The sequence below is a fragment of the Dendropsophus ebraccatus genome, chromosome 12 (assembly GCF_027789765.1).
Source record: "Dendropsophus ebraccatus isolate aDenEbr1 chromosome 12, aDenEbr1.pat, whole genome shotgun sequence".
Lineage (NCBI taxonomy): Eukaryota > Metazoa > Chordata > Amphibia > Anura > Hylidae > Dendropsophus > Dendropsophus ebraccatus.
Genome location: NC_091465.1, coordinates 78,224,848 through 78,244,214, shown reverse-complemented (window position 1 = coordinate 78,244,214; position 19,367 = coordinate 78,224,848). Strand labels below are relative to the sequence as shown.

At 46.2% G+C, this 19,367-nt stretch overlaps 1 protein-coding gene and 1 pseudogene across 1 annotated transcript; both read right to left on the bottom strand.

Annotated features, from left to right (window-relative positions):
* Positions 1-10,090: 10,090 nt before the first annotated feature.
* Positions 10,091-13,004, bottom strand: LOC138768799 (protein BTG4-like; annotated as a pseudogene).
* A 4,172-nt stretch (positions 13,005-17,176) lies between these two features.
* Positions 17,177-18,779, bottom strand: LOC138768798 (protein BTG3-like). The gene is made up of 4 exons (XM_069946753.1): positions 18,607-18,779; positions 18,152-18,286; positions 17,811-18,067; positions 17,177-17,262 (listed from the first exon to the last, which is right to left on the bottom strand). The coding sequence occupies exons 1-4, from the start codon at positions 18,777-18,779 to the stop codon at positions 17,177-17,179; spliced, it is 651 nt and encodes a 216-aa protein (XP_069802854.1).
* Between the last annotated feature and the right edge of the window lie 588 nt (positions 18,780-19,367).

Sequence of the window (19,367 nt, the reverse complement as noted above, 5' to 3'; positions counted from 1 at the left end):
ACAAACCAAGCTGCCGCCCTTCTGGGCGAACGTCCGCCCTCCGTGCACCCCGGCATACAAACGAATGCCCCATAATCCAAATAAGACAAAGACCTGGACCTGCAACATATGAAAACAAACGAAGAAAAAAGGGGGGGGGGGGGGGTTAAGTAACGAAAAATAAAACACACCAAACACCCCAACATCACCCTTACCAATGACAGCCGTCGCCCCCCCCCGCCCTATCCCCATTAAGCCAAACCTAGTCCCCACTAGACCACCACCATATGCGGCCTCACGTAAGACCTATACCGACCCGACTCCCACCTACCTATGCGCCGCACAACCTCCGCACTCAACCCCCAACCAGCCGCTTCGGTAGCTGCCCCAATCCTGAATGAATGGGGAGCAAAAGCCGACCCATCCAAACCCAATTCCTCCAGACATCTCCTAAAAACCGCAGAAAATTGGTACCTAGACAGAAAAGACCCGTCACCATGGCACAACAAAGGGCCCCCCGCTGACCCCCGAAAACCCAGGAAAACCGCCAAACAACGCACCGGGCACATTGGCGACCCCTGCACCGCCCGCAACACCACCTCACGCCCCCTTCCCCTCTGATCCGTTTTAGACCGCCGAATTCGAAATACTACCGTGTCCCCTTCCAGCCGAACATCCTCCCGCAACAAACCTCCTGCTCTACTGGCCGAAGGGGACACCAACTCCCCCACCCGCAAGGCCCCAAAAAACGCCCACGAGAAAGCTAAACTAAACAATGCAACCTCCGACTCTGACCTGCCTACTGACTCCAACCGAGCACCAATCCGTTCCAACAATGCAAACGACACCGGCCTCCTAGTATCCGGCTGAACTCTACCTCTGCGAAACCCTTTCAATGCCTGACCCACTAAAAAATTCTTAGTAACATCTCTGAGACCCCGAAGCTTAAGACCGAAGGCCAGCGCAGCCACAAAACGATTCACCCGTGAAACCGACCAACCCGTTGCAGCTGCGTGTCCTAACCACCCCAGAATGGCCCCAACCCGGTCCTCATCTGACTGCCCTGTGCCCCAACGACTCTCCCAAGACCTCCACTCCTCCCAGGCTGCAGAGTAGGCCGACCAGGTGCTTCCCGCAAGAGAACACCGCACAAGCTCTTCCGCCGTCAGCAGGCAAGCCTCCACAGATGAGGCGGACAGGGGATTCCTTCCGCAGCCGCTTCCGGGACCAGGGCTCGGAACCGCTCCCACTGCTGACGAGAAAGAGAATCGGCCACTGAGTTACGCACACCCGGCACATGAACCGCCACCACCCACGCATTAAGGGACAGACAGCTAAGTACCAAATTACGCAGCAAGCGCACCACCGGCGGGGAAGAGGCCGAGCCTGAATTGATGGCGGAAACCACTGCCTGATTGTCGCAATGGAACCGTACTTTCCGGTCCCGGAACTTTTCTCCCCAGACAGATACCGCAACTACTATGGGGAAAAGTTCCAGGAGAGCCAGATTCCGCACTAGACCCCTCGTCACCCAGTCCTCCGGCCACAGTCCCGCACACCACTGGCCCCCGCAATAGGCGCCAAAACCCACGCTCCCTGCCGCATCCGTGAACAACTCCCAGTCAAAATCGTTCACTACCGGGGCTATCACCAGAGACCTGCCATTGTAGGTCCCCAAAAAGGAAGACCACACCCTTAAATCCTCCCGCAATTCACTCGTCAGCCGGACAAAATGATGTGGAGCCCTAACGCCCGCCGTCGCCCCCGCCAAACGCCTGCAGAACACCCTCCCCATGGGCATAATGCGGCAAGCGAAGTTCAATTTTCCCAAAAGCGATTGAAGCTCTCTGAGTTGAATTTTTTGCTTAACTTGAGCCCGCCGGACCTCTGCCTTCAGAGCCTCAAGCTTTTCGTCAGGCAACCTGCACTCCATTCGAACAGAATCAATAGTGATTCCCAAGAACTTAAGTGCAGTCGCCGGGCCCTCCGTTTTTTCCCCAGCCAGCGGAACCCCAAAACGATCCGAAACCCACTCCATCGTCCCCAGTAATGTCCGACAAATAGGCGATCCGGGTGGACCGATGAACAGAAAATCGTCCAAGTAATGAACGACCGACTGCACCTCCGCCAGGTCCCGGACCACCCATTCCAGGAAGGAGCTGAATGCTTCAAAGTAAGCACACGAAAGCGAGCAGCCCATGGGGAGACACCTATCAACAAAAAAGGCGCCTTCCCAAAAACAGCCAAGCAAACGCATACTCACAGGGCGAACTGGAAGGAGGCGAAAAGCGGATTCAATATCCGTTTTTGCCATCAACGCTCCTGGGCCATACTCTCGCACCCATGCCACCGCCGCATCAAACGAGGTGTAAACCACCGAGCATAAGTCGGGGTCTATCCCGTCATTCACCGACCTGCCATGGGGGTGAGAAAGGTGATGAATGAGCCGAAATTTATTCGGCTCCTTCTTGGGAACCACACCCAACGGGGACACCACCAAATCGCCCCAAGGAGGGGCAGGAAAGGGGCCCGCCATCCTACCCAAGGAGACTTCCTTGGCCAATTTCTCAGTGACCACCAATGGGTGTTGATATGCCGATCGCAGATTTCTCGTCGTAAAAGGGACCACATGGGAAGGCGGAGGAATGAGAAAACCTTCCGTAAAACCCTCAGTGAGCAGAGCCGCCCTGGCCCTGTCCGGGAATCTGTCTAGAAAGGGGCGCATCGCGCCCACTTTCACCGGAGTCACCCCCATATCCAGTGCCACGACCTTTTCCCTTTCTGAAGCAGCGGGCGGAACCATGCGAGGTCCCCCCACATGTTCCGCAGGCATGCCGAAATTTGCAGGCCGTCCCATATTTGCACTGGCCCTCGTTAAATTGCCAGCACAAACCGGCCTTCCCTCCCCCCCCCCCCCCGATTGCTGCGACTGCAGTTGCCCGGAGGGCTGGCCGGAGAATCCGGCCCCCCCGAGAAAGGACTGCCCCTGGCGTGCAGGCCCCATGACCTTCAGCCAAAGGCCAATATCCTTCTGGTCCCATTTGATACTCGGCCTAACCGCCTTCCGCTGCCTAAACTGCTCGTCATACCGGAGCCAAGCCTGACCCCCGTAGACGCGGTATGCCTCTCCGATGGAATCCTGATAGCAGAAAAGGCCCGAACAATTCTCCGGGGCCTTTTCCCCTATTACGCTCGCCAAGATGGCGAACGCCTGAAGCCAATTCGTAAAAGATTGGGGAATAAGCCGCCACCGGCGCTTCTCCTCCTCTTCCTTTTTTAGCTCAAAACGCTTGCCCTTGTCCAGATTAAATTTTTCCAGCGGAAGGAGGGAGAAGATCTCCACATACTCATCTCGCCAGATTTTTTCCCTCACGTCCGGTTTTAAATGAGCCCCCAGGGGCCCCTCAAAACAAACATAAACCTCACCCTTAGCCCGATCATCCAGTCTCACCCAGTCTACCTCCTTTTCTTTCTCTGTCTGGACGGACACGGCCACGCCAGCCGACCCCCCAGAGGTCGCTCCTTCAACCGCGGCCGCGGAAACCGGTGCCGGAGGCACCCCAACCCATGCTGACACAGGCGCCTGCGCAACCCCCATCCCAACCGCCACCTGCCCAGAGACCCGTTCCCCCACAGAAGGCGCTTGCGCAACTTCAGGCCCCGCTGCCACTTGCCCCGCAGCGGACGCGCGCCCCACCAAGGCCCTAATCCCATTTAAAAGCTCCTGCAGACTCGCCCCCAAACCCCCCCATGAGCCCCCCTCTGGCCCCACACCGGGGTCCCCCCGACCCCAACCCCCCCCCAGCAGAGACAAATGCATTAGGGACAAACACGGAAGACTCACCAGGCTGCCCGGGTGCTGTGGGCCCGCCAGCCGGAAACTCCGGGTCTCCTCGGTGATCTGACTCCGCGCCGTCGTCACGGAGATCCAATCCAGGCATCAGGGAACTGGCCCGACGATTGCGGGCCATCTGGGAGGAAGCTGGAGCAGGGGGAACCGATCCCCTCCCCGGCGCAAGGCCGCTAGCAGGCAGGGACACAGCAGACCGCATGGGCACACGACGGCTGCCTCCGGTGACGTCATCAGCTGTGCGCCCGGCTGCCGACCGCAACCGGCGCGAGGTGCTTCGGGGGTTCTGGGTGCCGGGGGCACGTCTGGCAGGCGCCCCGACCGGAACCTCGCCAGGGGAACCTGCCGCCGGAGACTGCTCACGCCGCCTGGAAGGGGGAAGGGGGCCCCTGGCTGAGGGCTGAGGCCTACCCCGATCCGCAGGGCCCGGCCGCACCGGTGGATTCCTCTCAGATCTCGGGCCCCGACCCCGAGTGGTGGGAAGGGGGGCCGAGCCTGGAGGGTCCCTGGAGGGGCTCCTGCGGCGGCGTCGGGCCCTCGGGGGAGAAGACGGGCTGAGCCGAGCAGGCGGCCGCGAGCGCCGCGAGCTACGCTGCCGGGCAGGAGGGGGCGGGCTGTCGTCGTCCTCATCCCGGCCCACCGCTGGAGAGGCCGGAAACAGCGAGTCGGGAGGCGATACCGGGGCAGGAGACCCCGCTCCGGACGGCCCCGGAACAGCGGGACCAGGAGAACCGGCCACCGGAAAAGGAGCGGAGGAAGGGTTCAGGATGGCCTGTACCTGGGTATCAAACCAGGCCCGATCGTCAAAGGATGCCGCCGCCTCCCGCAGATGCTGCAACAGTTCAGGAACCGAGAGGGCCATAACGGTAAATCACGTCAAGCTCTTCCTCAAACGTCTTGCTTCACACTCTTCTCTCTTCAACCACCGCTCCTCGTGTGTTGTCCTGTTCCCCAGTAGGGAGGTCTATAAAACCTCCCCTCCCTCTAACTCCACCCCTTCCCTGTTCCCGCTCTCTCTCACTGACTGTCCCCCACCCCCTATTAACCCTTGCGCTCCATTTTCCCTGTCATGCCGGCCTCCCTAAACTGCGTTGCGTCCGGCCTTCTCTTTATGTTAGTGTACTCTTAGATCTGATAGTATGAGGGTTTGATAAAACGTTGTAACCCTGGCTGTTATATCGACTTTACAGCTGGATGAACCTCTCACTATTAGTCGTCATGTTTCCTCTCTTTGTCCATTGGACGCTCCTCTCTACAAGTTTTACTACTTATATCTTTAGTTCTATCATCATTCTTGGTAATAAACCTACATGGTATAGAAACATATTATATTTTTCATGCTTGTTGGCAACTTATTGTGTACAACCAAAACTTTTACTGTAGGTTTTTTTTTTTTTTTGCTGATTTTCTTTAACCAATACTTTTTTTTTTTAAATAAATATTATTGTGGAACTGACATATAACTTAGTAACTTTAATCAAATAATAGATATAGAAGTTTTTGTTACTCTATAGGTGTGTGAAGGGGAACAGGAATCTTTCTCATAAATAATGAAAAGGTTCTATAAATGCTCCTCGCCCTCTTCAGCAGACGGTCAGGTATTGGGGTCGGGGTCTGGGCTTCTGTTATTATTTCATTGACCCAATAGAAGTAACTATGAGACACAATGGACTCTGTGGAGAGTTCACACCTGTCTGTCAGGATGTCGGGAGCCACGACACAGGGTATTTCATATGCAGATGGCAGGGCCCATACCGCCCCAGGAACAATCATATAGAAAGTGTATGTGGATAAGATGTGTATACGGATAATGTAGCTTCATTACCAGAACTGTACCTGCACAAATGTGTAAAGTGACATTTATTGTTATATAGATATACTGTATACATGGGTGGTGCACACCTATATACCGGATCATGTGCCCCCTGCTGTCACTGGTGGGGTCACTATAGAGGCCTGTGCTCATACACAACCACAGGATTATCCTGAATATAACTACAGATCATGTACAATCCATCTATATAATATGGTAACACCATACTATATAATAGTAATATGATATACATGGATGTACGATGGATAGATACAGTCTATACTCGGTGTTTTGCTCATAGAGGTGAACTGACTGAGCTCAGGCCTTGATTAATGAAAGTCTGTCATCATCTCTGTCACCTATAGCAACCAATCACAGTGCAGCTTTAATTTTTTTTTTTTTAAAGTCATGTGGTAAATTAAAAGCTGCGCTGTAATTGGTTGCTTGGAGCAACAGAGATAATATCTATTCTCTACTCAGTTTTGATAAATTCGCTTCTATCTTTGGTGTCCACCCCGCATTATACATTGTAGTTATGGGATAGAAGGACACAGGGTATCATAATATTATATTCCAGGGGGAAAAAAACTGACATTCCTGATAAATTCCCCCCATAAACCTTTAATCAAGTGTATCAGCCTTTGAGGCTTTCTGATCCTGTGTCACAACAAGGTGGATCAGAGATATCAGTCTCCCCATAGCAGCGTGTCCTGTATGTATATGTATACAGGCCTGTATGGTCCACAGTACAGATCTGTACACCCCATGATAATTCTGTCTATTCTGTGGTGTTTGGTTACATTCACAGTTAGCAAAACGGGCAGAAAACCGCGCTGCGGACTCCACTCAGTGTGATGGGGCCCTATTCATATGATAAATTTCTTACAGATTATAAATCAGACTGCAACGTATTCATCTTTTTTGCCAGTCATTGTTTGAAACTCAAAACCATGGCCGTTATTTAACATACTTTGGCAGCAGTCATTACAATGACGGCCATTGCTACAGAATGATGGGTGTTTTCAGCACCCTTTTGGATGTGGCTATTTTTCAAAGGTCCATTGAATTTTGTACAGAAGACTGTGCAAGGACAGCCAAAAAAGTGTCTGAAGAACTTAAAATAATCGCTGTTTACTGAATAACGTCTGACAATAAATGTCATCAACATTAATTTGACAGCCGCTGCGAACAACGCCTGTTCTATGCATTGTGTGACCCAACGGTCGTTTCTATTGGCTACAATGGAAATCATTGAAGAATAAAAAATATGGTCCGTTATTTTACTAAAAAAAAGTGTGTGAACATAGCCTTACAATATAAAGATTCGCATTTTCTATTAAAACAACCCTGTACTATCAATCTATTGTGTATATACACCCCCTATAGCCTACACCTCTGGGCAGCGGTACCCCATAGTGAATACATCCAGTAATCTTGCTGGGGGTCAGGATGGAGGTTGTGGTATTACTGGGGGGTTCTCCATGCCAGGATCCAGAAAGGGTTGTAATTAAACAGTAACTCTGGTTCCTATATTCTTTGCCTCTACAACTCATTTTTGATTGTTATATATTTCTTGCCTTTGTCCATGAGATGACCCCCCCCATCCTCCTTTTTTTCCATTTTTTTTTTTTCTTTTTTGCATAGACCTGAAGTTTCTCTTCTCCTATTTTATCCTTCTTGTTGTTAATATAATGTAGACATGTATGTTTGTTTTTTCATGCTTACAATCTGATTTACATAACACAAGTCTATTGAGTAGGGACAAACTGCGCCCAAAACATCACACCGGGGGTCGTCCTTCGTGGTATTCTCACTTTCCCTCCAAAATAGTATCCCATGTCACACGATTAGATAATGTCCATTCACCCAATTACTTGCCTCCCTACCGCTCTATTTGTCTATCTTGAAACAGTACACTGGCTGAAGCATTGCATTGTTTAATACTATAAATTGAAACAAAATTTTTCTTTAATTTCATTTATCATATTCCTGTGCTGTGATTGTTCATAACGTGATCCATCTATCTATAATCAGGGCCATTTCTAGCACCCCCCCCCCCCCCCATTAATAATTAGTAATCAAATGCACACATACATATATACTTGCAGCATTTATACTGCATGCATAAGTATATATTAGCTATGATTATACAACATACCTCCCCCCCCGCGCCTCTGTGCCTTGGGACCCTATTACACCAAAAGATTATCTGACAGATTTTTGTAAGCCAAAGCCAGGAATGGATTTGAAAAGACAAGGAATCTCAATCTTTCCATTGTTACCTGTTCTCTGTTTATAGTCCACTCCTGGCTTTGGCTCAAAAAAATCTGTCAGAAAATCTGTTTGTGTAATAGGGCCTATAGTTAATCATCTCAGGCCTCATGACAAGGGGCCTAAATGTGATGACCTTATCCCTTACTGCTTTATAGTTCACCTCCCTTGATCAAATGCAGTAACCAACCCAGAGTGCCCGATCTGCTGCCGCCGCTTGCTGTTGTTGCTGTTTCAGCCTGTTGAAAGACAACTATCAGCCAACATCGTGCATGTCAGCTGATCGTTTTCTATTAAACGATTATTGCCTGAATACGGCCGATAATTGCATTGTGTAATACGGCCTTTAGTGTTACTGTGCGTTCTCCACTGTTTCCTCAGTTTTGTAGATAAGGCAGCTGCCACCCACACTCAATATCCTGGGCCCTGTAACAACTAGGCGGCTGCTGTCATTCTAGTTAAAGAGGATGTACCACCTGGTACATCCTCTTTAATCTGAACCCACCTATCGAACGGCGCCGGTGCCGCAGTCCGTTTTTCGGACCGAGGCCCCATTCCCGTGCACGGCGCTGTTCTATGCACGGGAACCGGCCGATGTTCAAGCACTCCCTTAGAATGAACGGAGCCGCGTCATACAGGGGAGGCAATTCCCTCCCACTGGGGGCGGGCGGGCCGGCCTCCAGTGCTTGAGCACCGGCCGGTTCCCGTGCATAGAACAGCGCCGTGCACAAAAATAAAGTAAAAATGTTTTTTTTTTATTAATAAAAAATCTCCTTCCCTAATAAAAGTCCAAATCACCCCCCTTTTCCCATTTTATAAATAAATAAACATTTAGTATCGCCGCGCGTGTAATCGCCCGAACTATTAAATTATCACATTCCTGATCTCACACGGTAAATGGCGTCAGCGCAAAAAAATTCCAAAGTGCAAAATTGCGCATTTTTGGTCGCATTAAATCCAGAAAAAATGTAATAAAAAGTGATCAAAAAGTCACAGATGTGCAATCAAGGTACCGATAGAAAGAACACATCATGGTGCAAAAAAATGACACCTCACACAGCCCCATAGACCAAAGGATAAAAGCGCTATAAGCCTGGGAATAGAGCGATTTTAGGGAACATATATTTGTTAACAATGGTTTGAATTTTTTACAAGCCATCAGATAATATAAAAGTTATACATGTTACATATCGTTGTAATCGTAACGACTTGAGGAACATGTATAACAAGTCAGTTTTACCCCAGGACGAATGGCGTAAACATGAAACTCCCTGAGATCAAAACAAATTCCTTTTTTTTTTTTTTTTTTCAATTCGACATCGCAAACGATTTTTTTCCGGTTTCACAGCATATTTTATGGGAAAATAAAGTCTGTCATTGCAAAGTGCAATCTGTGTCGCAAAAATGAAGGGCTCATGTGGGTCTCTAGGTGAAAAAAAGCAAGTGCTATGGTCTTTTAAACATAAAGTGGAAAAAGCAAAAGTGCAAAAACGAAAATTGGCTTTGACCTTAAGGGGTTAAGGACCCTTTTACATGGGCTGATTATCAGTAGAGATGAGCGAATCTACAGTACATATGAAGCGAATCACTTTTGTTACCTCAGCAATCTGATTATCAGCCTTTGAAGTCTATGCTGCTCAGCCCTGGGTGCCTGGAAAAGCTGGATCAGGTCCTGGCAAAGGTTTCTCAGGACTGGATCATGCTTTTCCAGGCACCAGGGATGGGATGGCATGGAATGGCATGGACTTCAAAAGCAGATTGCCGAGGTAACAAAGTGATTCAATGCATTCGTACTGTAAATTTGATCATTATCCGCCACAAGTATTCCTAATTTGGTTGACAATTGTCCCATGTAATGCCATCAATTAGCCGATAAGCTGGAAAACGTCCACACACACTTTTTATCTTAGGTGTATCTGCCATTCTGAGGTGTTACTGAACATTACATGAGTTACAGCAGGGAAGATGGAAATGATGGATCAGGTCCACTGGTCCCCTACATATACATGAATAAATCACACCACAGCAAATTTATTCCTAGATCTTTATTACAATATGAAGATTAAAAAAATAGACACTGTAACATCTCTGTACTGTAAAATATATTATATATCCCCAAGCACTCTCCCGCACCAGCATCCCAAGGCGATTACTACATCCAAATATCCTGGTGTGGGTTAGAAATTAAACTCTGGTAGAACTGGGGGGCTCTCCATGGCGGGATCCAGAGAGGGGATGGGGTTCTGAACATGGCTGTAGATGTCTGAAAAGAGAAGAGAACTGAGGGTTAGTCAAAAGTCATAAAAAAAAATCAATAAACTAACTGTCCTGTAGTTAGGAGTTACAGAAATCCATGCAGTTCCCTTTAGAAATTACCCTGTGTGAATATGGTCTGTACATGTAAACGGGGTTAAGACATCAGCCATTGTTTGACATGGCCGTATCAAACAACGGCCGCTGTCTTACATGATTTTATTTTAATTGGAATATGGGCACATTCTAGTGTTTCCCAACGCCAATGTACTATTAACTAAAGTGTAAAGTACGTCCAGGAGCCATACTATACACTGTGAGCACAGTCTATTTTCTACAGCCGCTGTTTAATGAACTGTGGCCGTAGAAAATACACCTGACAATTATTTTCTGTGACCCAAAAAACGTCCGTAGTGTGTATATACTACAGCCGTTGTTCCATACACTTTAATGTAATTGATCGTTGTCAATAAACAGCCATGTGAATGTGGCCATAGGATGGTTTTTCAGTGACTGAAATGTCTACGATGAATTTGCCCCATAGGAATACAGCTGTGGGGCACTTGGCATAGCTGTAGTGGCTCTTTAGCATCGTCAGTATAGGCTGGAATTACACCTGCAGTGACCAATGACAGATGACTATAATGTGGTCTCCACCATCAGAATGTAAAGAATTTCTTACCCTATTTACTGATATGTCACCCCAGATTTGCTCCTCCATTTGGCTAACTACCACGGGAGGGGTACTAGTTCCCTCACTGCCGGCATCTATCCCGCTGTCACTCTCGTCACCATTGAGGCTTGGAGATGACTGGACAGATGAGCTCCATATGGAGGAGTCTTCATCCGGTGTAGGTGTGGACCGGTTGGAGGAAGGTTGTTGCCGTTCTACAGATGGTCCTGAAGGCTCTGGAACACGTACGGTTCTTGGGTCGAAGCTGGCCACTGTGTACGGATGATTCTCATCACTCAACCTGTCAGTAAGATAGTTATTAGTCCTGGAAATCATCAAACACCAACCCAGAGTATTACACACAGAGACCATACTCACCGGCAGGACACCTCATAAGGGTCGATCCACAGGCTCATTGTTTTGGGGAGGGACAGGTCATTGTATTTCAGGCCACTGAGGGCACAGGCCTGCAAAATACACTCATCCCTGTTTTCTCTGTCCACCATAATACACCTGAAAGGCAACAATGAGACATTAGATCCAATAGAGAAGATGCCAATGGACTGACAGGGCAATATTTCTGGAGATGAAGATAGTACAATTGCAAAAGTTTAGGAATTGTCAATGGACCAATAAAAATGACGTTGATCAAATATAAAGACTTTCTGGAGAGACCAATTGAACAATAAAGGAGTTTTTTTGCAGATGGTAATAGTCTTAATTTGGAAAGTTTTGATTTACTAATGTTAGTAGAAAAGTATAGGATTTGGGAGAAGCAGATGGACCAGAAGCCCAGATATAATCCCATAAAAAGACTTGATAAGTTACCTGTAGGCATTGCCTTTCATTGACTTTTCGGGGTACCTGTGACCTGTATCTCAGCCAGTTTGTAGCCAAACAAATCAACCACGGCCGGATCCAGTTTCTGGAATTTGTTGGCGAGCGTCTTGATATAATTCACTCCGGCCACCAGTTCCTCCCTCATCTCCACTGGCAAATAAGGGAATCCGGCCATTCTATCTGGGGAGGAAACAAACAAATGTCATTCCTTGTAGCTCTGCCCAATATTCCCCATCAGTGTTGTGGAGATCTACCTACAGTATGAGAGAGGGTACATATGTGGTATCTTGGAGGGTAGTTTTATCCAAAACCAGGAATAGGCCCAACACAAAGGAGCAAATCTTGATAGTCTCCCTCTGTGTTGGTTCTACTCCCAAGTTTTTGCTACAAATAATGAAATACTATGTGTGAGCAGGTAGAAGGGATGTCTATGGTGGTAGAACAACTTATAGGCAATGTACCTACCCACACAGTAGTTTTGCTCAGTATTTTGCAACCAAAACTAGGATTGGATTGAAAACAGAGAGGCTAAGTTCTCACACTGTTGATATTTAATCGATGGCAAATAATTACTGTTATTTCAAGACAACAGCATTTGGTTAAAAAATAGCAAAATACTGTATGGGAACATAACCTAGGGCTGTAATCACCCATTGAATTTCGGTCAGTATATTACTGGTTTTAAGCAAGACAGCAGTGGAACCAGAGAAAACGTATACTAAAAAAATTTGCACTTTTTCATTGTTTTTGACTGACTTCTTGTTTTGGTTAAGGATCCTGACCAAATTCTGGCTGAAATACTAACCAAACTACTATATGTTGTAAGGTAAAATGACCCCAGAGCAGCATGTCATCTATAGTAATAATAAATGCCCGGTGTGAAATCAGGTGAAGCCTTAAAAATGTCAATGCATTATAAACTGACAGTAAAAGAAAAAGAGAATGTGAAAATGAGTATGTAATGGGAATCACTATGGCTATATACTTTATATATATATATAATCTCCACTCAGATCGATTACCAGGGCTGTATACAAGAACTTTCTAAAATGCTATATGCTATATCCTATGGGCTGCCCGGACGATCTAGCGATCCCCCGAGCAGCCTCCCCGCCGCCCCTCCCGCACTCACCCGCTCGCTGCTGCCACGCTGAATAGCGGCGGCAGCTAGCGGGGAACGAGGAGCAAACGAGCGCTGAGAGCGCTCTTTTGCTCCTCTGACGACCAGTGGAATAGGGGCATAACCTTACAGGTGATGGATGAGATGAAGCTCTGGAAGATGTGAAGGTGCAGGGTCTGTACCAGGACAGTGTATGGGCACAGACACATGACCCTGCTATGTATATCTGTGGAGGGTCCAGGGGGCCTGTGATTGGCTCCTCCACCATTGTATGTATCCGCTAGTGTCAATCTGATTTACATAACACAAGTCTATTCAGTAGTAACAGACTCCACAATTAATTGGCTTTTCCTTCAAAACAGTATCACCTGTCTGGTCTTACACGATTGGTTTATGTTTATTGATCTAACTCTTTACTTATCTAGCTGTCTGTTATATATCTTGAAAAAGGCTGTGAGACGGAAGATGAAGTATTACATTGTTCAATTATGTATGATGGAATATTGGCACTTTTGGGGGTTTTTGCAACTTTTCAACTTTAACTCGGACTATGGTGGATTATTCTGCCCAGCTTCACTTTACACCATCTTTTATAAATCTCCCCCTATTTGTCTATAATACATGTCTCTTGTGTTCGATTTCCCTATAAAATTGCAACTCTTGCAGGGTTAAAGGTATAAAAAAATGTAGAATTCTAGGCTTTGGCAGTGCATGCAATCTAATGTAAAAGTCCCCTAAGGGGACTTAAAAAGTGTAAAAGGAAAAAATAATGAATAAAAGTTTTATTAAATGCCCTAAAGCCCCTCCCCCAATAAGTCTAAATAACACCCCCTTCCCATTTTATACGTAAGACACATACAAAAAATAAAGTTAATTAACATATGATACGCCATAGCGTGCGTAATCGTCCGATCTATTAATATAAAGCAATATTGTTCCCGCACGGTTAACAACGTGATTACTAATCTGCAAAGAGCCTGACCGCGTCCTCTTCTGAATTGGGAGATCGGAACCTGGCTTTCAAAAAGGGTTTTGGCGCCTACTTTTGATCCACCATTCTACAAAATTGTGATTTCTACACCGGGAACCAGAAAGGACCCTCGGGAGGTGGACGGCAGCAGACCCTGATTTAATACACTGTGTGCACATTAGAGTCGTACCTGAGCGTGGTAGAGTCGTACCTGAGCATGAATGACCACAACAGGTGAGCGTGCATTTGTGATTGCAAAGATACGAATGCTCTGTCATATTGATTTGCACATGCAGCGCCACTTGTTTTTTCCTTCTTTGAGCAATATAAAGATTCACACCTTTCTATTAAAAAACCCAAAACATCAATCTATTGTGTGTATATACACCCACTATAGCCTACACCTCTGGGCAGCGGCACCCCATAGTGACTACATCTAGTCATCTTTCTGGGGGGCAGGATGGAGGTTGTGATAAAACATAGTAACTCTGGCTCATTTTTTTTTCAACTCTACAACTTGATGAATTTCTCACTATTGATTGTCATGTTTTCTTCTCTTGGTCCACAGAATGTCCCCATCCCCCTCCTTTTTCGTTTTTTTTTTTTTTTTGGATAGACCTGAAGTTTCTCTTCTCATTTTGTTCTATCATCCTTTTTGTTACTATGATGTAGACATGTATTTTGTGTGTTTTATGCTTACAATCTGATCTACACAACACAAGTCTATTCAGTAGCAACAGACTGCATTCAAAACCGGGGGGGTCGTCCTTCATAGTATTCTCACTTTCCCTCCAAAATACTCTAGTATCACATGATTAGATTATGTCTATTCATGGGTGGTGGTGGGCAGCCAGCAGACCGCCTCTATTGTGACAAGAGTCAGCTGACATCATGCATGTCAGCTGACCCCTGCTTTTTAATATGAGCAATTGCACTAAACTATTATGGGTCGGAACAGGCGCCAACTGGCCAATAGTGTCCCTAGTTTCCTATCTGTCTAATTGTCTCATTTTGTCGAAAGAGGCTGGGAGATGTACAGTGGTTGAAGCATGCCATTGTTTAAAGCGAATCTGTACCCACAATCTGTCCCCCCCCCCCCCCCCCCCCCAAAAAAAACGCTTGTACCTTCGGATAGCTGCTTTTAATCCAAGATCTGTCCTGGGGGTCTGTTCGGCAGTTATTGTCCTAAGAAACAACTTTTAAACTTGCAGCCCCGTGCCCAACTGCCGGGGCTTAGAGTATCTGTGCCTTAACTTTCTACCACCCCTCTGTCCCTCCTCCCCACCCTCTTCATCATTAGGAATGCCACTGGAACATTTTCTCCATGCTGAACATTGCACAGGTGCCTTAACGATCCAGCCCATGTGCCATGCTAACACAGCTGAGGAATAGGAGACAATCTACCTGGAGCATTTCTTATAATGGGGAGGCGAGACAGAGAGGTTGTGCCAGCCTAATGCATACACAATCTAAGCCACGCCCATTGGGCACGGGGCTGCCAGTTTAAAAGTTGTTTTTTAGGACAATAATTGCATCACCTGCCGAATGGACCCCAGAACAGATCTTGAATTAAAAGCAGCTATGCCCAAGGTACAAGTGGTTTGGGGGGAGGTGTCAGATTGTGGGTGCAGAGTCGCTTTAAATGATATATAATGAAATAAGTGTTTGTTTTTTTTCATTACATTTCTGAGTGTTGTGATGTTTATGATTTGACTGATCTACCATCTATCTTTCTTGTAATGTTTATCAAATCCCTGTGTGCAGTATATGTCTACAATAATAACAATTTATTATCTATCATTAGATCACTAGAAAAGTTTTATAGTTCATCCAGGATTAAAAGGTGCACAAAAATGTAAAATCGAACTAAAGGGGTATTCTGGGAAAAGGTTTAAAATCCAACATGGGCAGGGGGTAATGGGAACATAATAAAGAAGCTTTACTTACTTATCCTTATTCCCCCAAAGTGCAGCGTCACCGCCAGGCTCCAGAAGCTCCCGATCCTGTGATGTCCCGATCCCAGCTCAGAAATGAGTGGGTAGATCCTGTGGTGCTGAGACAACATGGGAGATTAAGGAGCCCGGCAGGTGCCTGGAAGCAAGGGACAGGTAAGTAAAGCTTCTTTTTCCCACCCTAGATTTTTAACCTTTGAATCTCTAGCCCATGTGTTTTTATGAATTTTTGTGTTTTGTTTTTAACCGAGATGATTGCAGTAAATTTTTCTGAATGTCTTAATGCTGCATGTGATTGATTTATGCACAAGAGGGATAATGGTGAGTCACACATATGTCTATTGTGTATTTTCCACTTTTACATTCAGGACCTTGAAAAACCCTGCATAAAGACCCATTAGATAGATACACACACGATCTCTTAGGGCCCTATTCCACTGGACGATTATCGTTCAGATTATCGTTAAATCGTTCGAATCCAAACTATAATCGTTTGGTTGAAATGCAGTTAACTATTAACAACCGAACAAGAAATCGTTGATTGCTTTATAAGACCTGGACCTATTTTTATCGTTGCTCGTTCGCAAAACGTTTGCATTGAATAAAGCCCCTATTTCACGGGTTGTTTAGAGGAGCAAACGAGCTCTCTCATCGCTCGTTTGCTCCTCGTTCCCCGCTCGCTGCCGCCGCCATTCAACGCGGCAGCAGCGAGCGGGTGAGTGCGGGAGGGGCGGCGGGGGGCTGCCCGGGTGATCGCTGATCATGCGGGCAGCCCATAGGATATAGCAGCGTCTGCTGCCGATGCTCCTATTCAACGGAGCGACGGCAGCAGATTACTGCTATATCAGTCGCTTGTTTTTCAACATGTTGAAAAACAAGCGACTGCAACGATCAGCCGACATGAACGATGTCGGCTGATCGGTACACTCTATTCCACGGCACAATTATCGTCCGTAGCGGCCGATCTTGGCCGAATACAGACGATAATCGTTCCGTGGAATAGGGCCTTAAGAAATCGTTCGGTCGTTCGCAATAGATACGAACGCAATAGCGAATAAATAGCGAAGAAAAAACAATCGCAATTACGATCATAAGTAACGATTATCAATCCATGGAGATGAGTGAACGTTTTTAGGTCTCTCGGTCGTTTGAGATCGTTAATCGTTAACTATTATGCAAACGATAATCGTCCGGTGGAATAGGGCCCTTAGGTGTATCAGCCATTCTGAGGTGTTACGGATCATGAGTCACTGCAGAGAAGATGGGAACGATGGATCAGGTCCACCGGTCCCCTACATATAAATAAATAAATAACACAACCGCAAATTTTTTCAAAGATCTTTATTACAATATAAAAATAAAAAAAATAGACTCTGTATTTTAATATATTATATATCCCCCTAGTAGTCCCCAGCATCTCAAAGTAATTGCTACATCCAGATGTCCTGGTGCGGATTAGAAATTAAACTTTGGTAGAACTGGGGGGCTCTCCATGGTGGGATCCAGAGAGGAGATGGGGTTCTGAACACGGCTGTAGATGTCTGAAAAGAGAAGAGGCTAGGTTTAATCAAAAGTCATAAAAACATGAAGAAATTTTTTTTCCTTTAGTTAGGAGTTAAAGAAATCCATATGGTTCCCTCAAAAATAACTCCATTTACATGTATAGACCATGTTCATACGGGGTAAAGACAGCGGGCATTGTTTGACACAGCCGTACCAAACAACAGCCGCTGTCTTACATGATTTGATTTTTAATTGGAATGTGGGCACATCCAGGTGTGCCAGCACTCCCAATTTACTATTGACCACAATGTAAAGTACAGCCGGGACCGTTGTTTATTGCAAAAATACAGTGTGTGAATGTGGCCATAGGTTGATTTTTCAACCACTGAAATGAATACAAGGACTCTGCCCCATGTGTATACAGCTGTGGGGCACTTGGCATAGCTGTAGTGGCTCCTTAGCATTCTCAGTATAGGCCGTAATTACACCGGCAGTGACCAATGACATAGATGACTATAGATGACTATAATGTGGTTTCCATCATCAGAATGTAAAGGATTTCTTACCTTATTTACTGCTGTGTTACTCCAGATTTGCTCCTCCATGGGAGGGGTAGTAGTTCCCTCACTGCCGGCATCTATCCCGCTGTCACTCTCATCACCATTGAGGCTTGGAGATGACGGGACAGATGAGCTCCATATGGAGGAGTCTTCATCCGGTGTAGGTGTGGACCGGTTGGAGGAGGGTTGTTGCCGTTCTACAGATGGTCCTGAAGGCTCTGGAACACGTACTGTTCTTGGGTCGAAGCTGGCCACTGTGTACGGATGATTCTCATCACTCAACCTGTCAGTAAGATACAGTTATTAGTCCTGGAAATCATCAAACACCAACCCAACCCCGAGTATTACACACAGAGACCATACTCACCGGCAGGACACCTCATAAGGGTCGATCCACAGGCTCATTGTCTTGGGTAGGGACAGGTCATTGTATTTCAGGCCACTGAGGGCACAGGCCTGCAAAATACTCTCATCCCTGTTTTCTCTGTCCACCATAATACACCTGAAAGGCAACAATGAGACATTAGATCGAATAGAGAAGATGCCAATGGACTGATAGGGCAATATATCTAGAGATGGTGATAGTACAATTGGGAAAGTTTAGGAATTGTCAATGGACCAATAAAAATGATGGTGATTCACTATACAAGATGAAGACTTTCTGGAGATACCAATGAAACAATATGGAAGTTTCTGCAGATGGTAATAGTCTTAATTTGGGAGTTTTGATTTTACTAATGTTAATAGACAAATTTAGGATTTGGGAGAAGCAGATGGACCAAAAGCCCAGATATAATCCCATAAAAAGACTTGATAAGTTACCTGTAGGCATTGCCTTTCATTGGCTTTTCGGGGTACCAGTGACCTGTGTATTTTTTGCTAAGTATCTCAGCCAGTTTGTAGCCAAACAAATCAACCACGGACGGATCCAGTTTCTGGAATCTGTTGGCGAGCGTCTTGATATAATTTACTCCGGCCACCAGTTCCTCCCTCATCTCCACTGGCAAATAGGGGAATCCGGCCATTTTATCTGGGGAAGAAAAAAAAAAAATGTCATTCCTTGTAGCTCTGCCCAATATTGCCCATCAGTGTTGTGGACATCTCCCTACAGTATTAGAGAGGGTACATATGTGATATCTTGAAGGGTAGTTTTATCCAAAACTGTGAATGGGCCCAACACAAAGGAGCAAATCTGTGTTTGTTCTACTCCAAGTTTTTGCTACAAATAATGAAATACTATGTGTGAGCAGGTGTAAGTGATAGCCTGAACGTAGTACTACCACCATAGACCTGTTCCCACACAGTATTTTTGCTCAGTATTTTGCAACCAAAAGCAGGGTTGAATTGAAAACACAGTCTTTGTTCACACACTTAAAATTTAGTGGATGGCAAATAATTACTGTTAATAAATAAATAAATAAATAAAAAGAGGCCTTTATTTGACATTAAATGGCGGCCATACACTAAATTTCTAGCCTTTCTGTGTTTTCAATCAACTCCTGGTTAAAAAAAAATAGTAATATACTGGGTGGGAACATAGAGCTTTTAAGCAGAACCAGAGATAAAGTATAGTGGAAAAATTA